The 7748-nt window shown below is 41.6% G+C and overlaps 1 protein-coding gene across 1 annotated transcript; it reads left to right on the forward strand.

Annotated features, from left to right (window-relative positions):
- Positions 1-666: 666 nt before the first annotated feature.
- On the forward strand, positions 667-5541 carry LOC115149446 (Krueppel-like factor 4). The gene is made up of 5 exons (XM_029692309.1): positions 667-977; positions 1162-1276; positions 2031-2787; positions 2941-3108; positions 4037-5541. Exons 1-5 carry the CDS (start codon positions 925-927, stop codon positions 4210-4212), a joined length of 1269 nt encoding a protein of 422 aa, XP_029548169.1. The 5' UTR covers positions 667-924; the 3' UTR covers positions 4213-5541.
- Positions 5542-7748: the final 2207 nt, after the last annotated feature.

Genomic DNA, 7748 nt, shown 5'->3' on the forward strand with positions numbered 1-7748 from the left:
TCATATGACGCCACCTTTCCAACAAGTCAGTTCGTCAAATGTCTGCCCTGCTACAACTGCCCGTCAACTGTAAGTGTTGTTATTGTGAAGTGGAAACGTCTAGGTGCAACAACGGTATATATATATATATATATATGTTATTGAATTTTGTTCTTCACTTTCGCTAAAAACGCTCAGGCCCGCATGCCGCCTGTTGCCGACACCTGGACTAGAGTGGCAGACCATCGAAGACGTACAGTAGATGGGAGTGTCCCCGTTCCAGGATGAGCATTTGTTGTGTCTTCTATAGGGGCTACAATATCTGTGTCAATGAGAGCAGCTACAAGTCATTATTCCTATACTAACAAGCCTACTTTACATGCGCGCGTAAAACCAGTCCTTTAGAATTGCGTTGATCCGGTTTCCCTACATTAGCTCTTGATAAAAAAGGCAAACGGCATGTAGGGCCTCCCTGTTGCCATCGCTCTGTTTGTATGGATATAAACAGAAACAGTTGGAGTTTTTTTTCTTCTCTCTCTCTCTCTCTCTTTCAGCCCTGCACTCTCTTTGCTGTTGTCATGAACTGCACCTTCTTTTTTTTCTACCAGCGCGCGCAGTGTTGTTCCCGTCCTGCCGGGCGGTTGCTCAGCAACGCGAAGGCGTGTCCACCAGCGATGATTTAAGCCGTAGGAAACCCTTGCTCGCTGTCACTTTGTCAGTTCAGTCTGTTCTCTAGTCCCTGCATGGAAGTGGAATTGCTAGGGAGACGAGGGAATCCCCCTATAGTGTCGCCTCACTCCTGATGAATTTGCATCAACGTTACCAAGCTTGGTTTTATCGGTCTCCGTTTTGCCTGTTCCATTCGCTGCGTCCACAAGCATGGCTTGGAGTGAAGTATAGCGCCACATCATCCCGGACTGTCAACCCGTGAAGAATACACAACTGATGCTGTACAACAAACGGTGTATTTATCAGAAGAAATTCATCAGAGGAACCAGGTAGGCCTATATTTTCATTGATGAGGTGCGGGCTTTTTTTCAGTTTGACTATCCAGAATATTGGGTTGCCATAATAAAGACATTGCGCTTGGATTTGATTCACTACGTTAGCCTATTCATTTTTGGGGGGGCGAAAACGAGAAGGATTTACGTTGATTTTTAAAAATATTTTTTGTTTATGCAGGCAACCACCAAGTGACTTCGACAATATGGCATTGAGCGGGACGCTTTTGCCATCCATATCCACATTTGCAAGCGGCCCGAATGTCAAGAATAAATCCATGGGACATGCGAATTTGGTGAGTATGGTCTACTATATTAGCTATCTATATATCAACAGTCTTAACTAGCCTAAATAGGACATTCTGCATGTTTAATGGTAGGTCAGTACATAATCGGTTTTAATGTAGCCTATGTATTTTCTATGTAAATTCCTTTGCTTGACCTTATGTCATTGCCGCACTCTAGAATACTGCACCTCTGTTGGGGCGTGCACCAGCAAGTAGAATGTTCAGTGTGGCTACTAACTGAGCGGAGGGTAGCCTACTGTAAGTGTTTAGATTGCAGTAGGGGCATCCTATTACTTTGTTATAAGACAATTGATTTATGTTGTTGACTTATTATTATTATTATTGCCAAATATATCATGTGAATATAGAATAGGCTATTAAATGTGACTATTTTAAGGATCTGAGGTTTCTTGTGTTATATAGAAGCCTAATAAAGTTCCACTACTCTATGCAGACCTGGATTACACACAAGAATATCTCATGACACAATATTTTCTCAGATAGAAGATACATTTGACAAAGAATCACAGTTTTTATATAGTTCAGTTAAATAGAGAGGGGGAATCTACAGGTAGCTGTATTAAACATTTGGCAATGGCATGTTATGACCTAAGACCTGTCTCAATGATTTAGCCATGGATATCCTATTAGATTATTCAAATTCTTAATTCTATGGACATTCAGCGTTATGTTAATTGAATGACTATGACCACAGGTGTCTTTCAGTCCTTGTGCTGTGTAGTAATGTGTTTCTCTTCCCTAGAGATGGAAAGAGGACATCTCCACTGTCATGACCAAGAAAGAGCCTGAAGATCTGGACCTACTAGACTATGACTTTATCCTGTCCAACACTATGCTACAACAGCAGGCTGAGGCCATGGCAGCAAATGGGTCCCAGAACCTATCCCCTTCCCCAGGCTCGTACTCATCCTACCAGCTCCCCTCTCCCCAGGACTCTGCCCACAGTGACATGCTGTACACCATCCCTGACATCAGCGACGTGTCCCCCTCTGGGGGGTTCGTGGCCGAACTGATGAGGCCTGAACTGGACCCAGCATACCTCCATCCCACCAGCCTCCATGGCAAGTTTGTGGTGAAGACCACCATGGATATGGCAGAATACGGCCAAAGCATTAATGTGATTAGTAAGGCCGGTGCAGGTGTCAGTGCTGCCACGGACTCCTCCTCCTCCTCCTTGCCGTTTGTTTGTCATATGATAAAGCAGGAGAACCCCAGCATGTGCACCATCACCCAACCCATGGATCTCCACCTTGGGGGGGTGAACTCACACTCCCAGCCCAGGACTGGACAGAGGCCTCACCTCGACCCCCACGGTTTCTCCCCAGGGGGGCGTCCTATGACAGCCAGCCGATCAGCCTCATCTCTGTCTCCGGACCACCACCCTTCCAGCCAGGTGTTATCCCACCCCCAGATCCCTCTGCCTGGCCAGGGCTACCACCACAGCTCTCCGACGGGCTACTCGCCCTTCCCTCAACAGCCTGGGTCTCTACGGTACCAAGGTCAGTACAACTTCAATCTAAGTGTTTTTGACCAAGAGCTTTTTTTTTCCACATTCATCATTTGCTGGTGCCTGACGTTGAGGTAAACTCTGAGATGATGATGATGATGATGATGATGAAGCTCATCACTCCACCCTCTTTACCCCCGTCTAGAGCTTTTGTCCCCTGGCGGAGACTGTCTACCGGAGGAGCCCAAACCCAAACGTGGCCGGCGCTCCTGGCCCAGGAAGAGAATCGCCACACACACGTGTGACTACGCTGGCTGTGGGAAAACCTACACCAAGAGCTCCCACCTCAAAGCACATCACCGAACACACACAGGTTGGTTGTCTCATTGTTAAAACGCTGTTTCAAACAGTTTCTATGAAGTTAGAAGAACTTTAGGAAGCACTTTCTCTTGTTGTGTCAGACGTTATTTAGGGCATAGTTAGCCTACACCAACCTTTCAACCAGCTGGGTACTTTCTCATTCACATTATCCTACTTATGTGTGACAGTATTCATTACTGTAGTTTATGGTTTATTATGGGATGGTAGGCCTTTCTTGATTCACAGTGGGAAACTTTGACATGGAATTTTACATTGGATTAATATGAACTGTACTTTTCCTTCTTTATTAATTTAGTCATGTTTTTTGGTCTGTTGCAAAGGAGACAAACATTTAATGGCTGAAATAATCAAATGTATTCATTGTAATGGAACACTTTGTAATAGGCAGCAATGTGACCTTGTGTTTTAACTACAGATCTACATTATGAGAGGATTTTATTTTTTAAAAAACGAAATATATGGCTCTAGTAATTCCAGTTAATTTCCCTCTGAAGTACACTCTTAAGTTCACCTATAACTCTTACCTTCCCTGCTACCCCAAGATGCTTGCCCCTGGCATAACGGCTGTTGTATTGCCAGCAGTAAATTACTCCACTGCATCACTATGGTAAAAGAGAGAGAGAAGCCCAGTTGGCAGGTGTCATGAACAGGCAACAGCAGCAGGTTGATACTGATCCTGTTTAAATACAACCGCAGGTTGATTCGTTTACAATTTATGCACTGCAGGACAGGACCCACCTCTTTCTGTGGTGAGGAGAGTTTGGTCTGTTTTCACTCTAAGGAGAACAAACAAAATTCTAACACACCTCTCTCTCTCTGTCTCTCTCTGTCTCTCTCTGTCTCTCTCTGTCTCTCTCTGTCTCTCTCTGTCTCTCTCTGTCTCTCTCTGTCTCTCTGTGTGTATGTATTGTCATTACTAGGAGAGAAGCCTTATTGCTGTGACTGGGAGGGCTGCGGCTGGAAGTTTGCCCGTTCAGACGAGCTCACACGGCACTACAGGAAACACACCGGGCATCGCCCCTTCCAGTGTGCCAAGTGTGACAGGGCCTTCTCAAGGTCCGACCACCTGGCTCTACATATGAAGAGACACCTATGAGACACTCACTGGACACCATGGACCAAGACTAAAATACTATAAATATTATTACACAGCGACCTGAACTTGTGACTTACAAAAAAAACATTGCCTTCTAGCCATCCATTGTCAAAGCACCAATACAAGCTGTGTGTTTCCTGGTAGTGTTACACTCTCAAGGGTCCAACCCGATGACTAAAGACTGTTCTTTGTCCATCTATGGGCTTGTGATCTGACATTTGACAAGACCCCTCAGAACAACCTCTTTTGTGGGACAAAACTGGAATTGCTCATCTATTTATCGACAAAACCTGGAGGACTAGGTGCCAACGTATGACTGGAAATGTATTATCAGAGATTTACAGGGACAGCCCTAGCCACTAAGCGACCACCTTTTTTTTTGTTTATTGTCTGAAGATTATGATCATTTTCCCTAACATGTAAATTGCCTTTAACATACTAACGGGGGAGGAATCAGAAAGATCACATACTAACGGGGGAGGAATCAGAAAGATCACTACTGGAATTATTTACATTATAAGTCAAAACTTTCTCAGAGCAGAGCTCAACTTGCCCGACTGCTATAAATGCCATACATTATCTGTCTTTCAGTCAGATAATGGGGAGGAACCAGAAAGATCAGTTTCAGGCTACTGGAAGTCTTAGCGGTTTGGTTGTTTTCACTGCAACAATGGGTCAACCTCAGAGCAGGCTCAACTTGCGCGACTGTTCAGTTCACTTAACCCTGGCCCTTAATGTCATTCCCTGTATTGGTTATCAGGGAAACAAGAAACTCAGACAGAACACAGGAAGTGACGGAACACATCCTAAGAGGCTTCTATCTATTCAATCAGAAACAGTCCATTTGTCTTTGTGAAGTTCATACTGTATTAGACATTTATATTTATATTACTCTATTCTTCCAAGCCATTGACTTCAGGTACACATTACATGTATATGTTATAGGATGGTGCTTAAAGACTTTACTATATTAAAAGGTACCAAAGAATTTGAAAAAGAAAACAGATGAGAGTATCGAAGTGTGGTGGTCTTGTCTGTGAGTTTCCTGGAGACCTCTCTCCTTCCACAATTTGACTTTAATCAGGTGAATTACTTTGCTCCTCATTGGTGATGGCAATCTCTCAACGCGCTGTGGTCGCAAAGTGCAATAATGTTATGAGACATTCATATTATTTTTCTAAAGAAATGAGTAACTCTGAACAAAGTTTTTTTTGTTTATAGACAAAATATGTTATATAATCTTAAATGTTGTACATTTGTAAATAAAATGCTTTTGAATGTTTTGTATTGTCTTTTACAACATAAAGAATAAAATATATTTGAAATTAACTTTTGATGTACTGATCACTACTGTTTTTAGACCACTGTTCTGTGAATTCTTCCATAATAGCGTTTACCTGTACAGTGTTTTGATAAATGCATTTACCACTTATCTCAGCCATGTTATTCAAAATCAAGCCATATGATTATCTAGTTTTAATAAACTATATATTTTTGGGCCGTCTATTTATGTAAATTAGAACACATTTTAATAATAATAATAATACATGCTTAAAGTAACTGTCCAGTGTTTCCAGATTTCTATGAAATATGACCTATAATTACTTACAATATGGGTGTAATGGTGTTATTTCCAAATCAAGTCTGTGTTGGAATGGTGTGGGCGTACCAACAACAGAATGGTGTGGGCGTACCAACAACAGAATGGTGTGGGCGTACCAACAACAGAATGGTGTGGGCGTACCAACAACAGAATGGTGTGGGCGTATACCGGTCATTAAAATATTCATGTGAGTAGACACTAATTGGCCAGCTTATCCTCCTCTATGAGCAAATGGCAAGCACTGTTTGAGATACAACTTTGAGGTGTGGTTTCTGTAGTGGGTTTTTTTTCTTCTCCAATTTATGCTTTTGCCACAAATAATTTAGGATGAGTCAACAACATTATTTGGGTATGAGTTAATAACAGAAAATACACTTTTTAAAGTGACTTTTCCACTGGACAGTTATTTTAAGATCTTCATTATTATGCTTAATAATGCTTGTCTCCTTTTTCAAAGCTACAGTATATACACAGATAGTGTATGCACTTCATAATCAATGCAAGCATCCAAGTTGTAGAGCTTCAGTTTCTGGCAATTTCAACAAACGTAAATACATCTTATATAAAATAGTTATTAAACTAGTTATATGTAAATATTTATCAAGATAGACATCCCCGTTTACCTGTTAAAATTCATTTAAAACTAATTTATACAATTCTTTTTTTTCATTATTACTGTCTGTAGTTCCCAAACTCTTATTTTATAGTTCTGTCACGAATAAACAGCACATTAAAAATGCATCAATAGGCCACAGCAGGCTCACACAATGTGTCTCCCTTTCTGATAACGAGACTGCCTCGAGCCATGGAAGACAAAGACACACCGTTAAAAAGATCTTCACAAAACGCACCTCTCCATGTCCTGTTACCATGGCGTTCTCTTTTCACCTGTCAGGAAGAATTAAGAGGTAAGCCAAGTTATTGGCTAGCATTCAGCACCGACACAAAATATACATTCCACTTTGACCCGTACACTGAAGTTAGCCTAGAAACATCAAGTACAACCAACTGAATCCAAACATATAAGGAACCAAGGCCCGTGTCTCAGATTAGAATTGTTGCATGATCTAGGATCAGTTTTGCCTTTTAGATCATGAGTACGATTACATGAACAGATGTCACCTGATCCTAGATCAGCACTCCTACTCTAAGACACTTTATGAGTACGGGCCCTAGGAGGAAATACAGTTGAAGTGGGAAGTTTACATACACTTAGGTTGGAGTCATTAAAACTCGTTTTTCAACCATTCCTCACATTTCTTGTTAACAATCTATAGTTTTGGCAAGTCGGTTAGGACATCTACTTTGTTCATGACACTTCCGACTTCAACTGTATATTGAAGACAATTCTTATTGACAACGTTTTCTAGTTACTGTATGTTCAGCTATCTGCAAGGTTGCTAATTACATGTACATTAAGTCATTAAGCATCATTAAACCTTTTGTTTTCCATTGACATTGTAAGGATTTTAAAAGAATGGATCTTAACTGCCATCTTAGTTACTGAGTAAATATAAGACCCTTTCTTTAGGCTATTATTGCTATTAGGGGATTGTTCAGGCTATCATCATTCAAACGTTTTGCTTCCAGCTTGTTTTAACGGTACTTTTTACTGAAAACAGACATTAGTGAACTTAAGGGGAACCCCTGGGCAAAACCCAAGGGAACATATCCAATAGATTTGCCTATCCTCATTAGGAAGGATGTAAATTCACTCGAAACTTGGCTAACGAGACACTGTTTGTTGTGTGTTTGTTACCACTGCAACAGCAATGCATGAAGCCAAGTTTGGGTGGAAGTCAGTGGGAAGATCTGAGATCAAGGGAAATATTGCTACAGGCATGGGTGTAGGGGGAGGAGTATTGCCCCAACAACTGCTTTCAGTGTGTTTGCATTCAAGTGATTCACAGACCTTTAAATGCACGCTGGTATG

Source organism: Salmo trutta, chromosome 15, assembly GCF_901001165.1.
Source record: "Salmo trutta chromosome 15, fSalTru1.1, whole genome shotgun sequence".
Taxonomy (NCBI): Eukaryota; Metazoa; Chordata; class Actinopteri; order Salmoniformes; family Salmonidae; genus Salmo; species Salmo trutta.

Coding starts and splice junctions, on each gene's coding strand:
- LOC115149446 (XM_029692309.1), top strand. CDS start 925: ATGCTGTACAACAAACGGTGTATTTATCAGAAGAAATTCATCAGAGGA. Junction 978..1,161: donor AAATTCATCAGAGGAACCAG/GTAGGCCTATAT, acceptor TTGTTTATGCAG/GCAACCACCAAGTGACTTCG. Junction 2,788..2,940: donor TGGGTCTCTACGGTACCAAG/GTCAGTACAACT, acceptor ACCCCCGTCTAG/AGCTTTTGTCCCCTGGCGGA.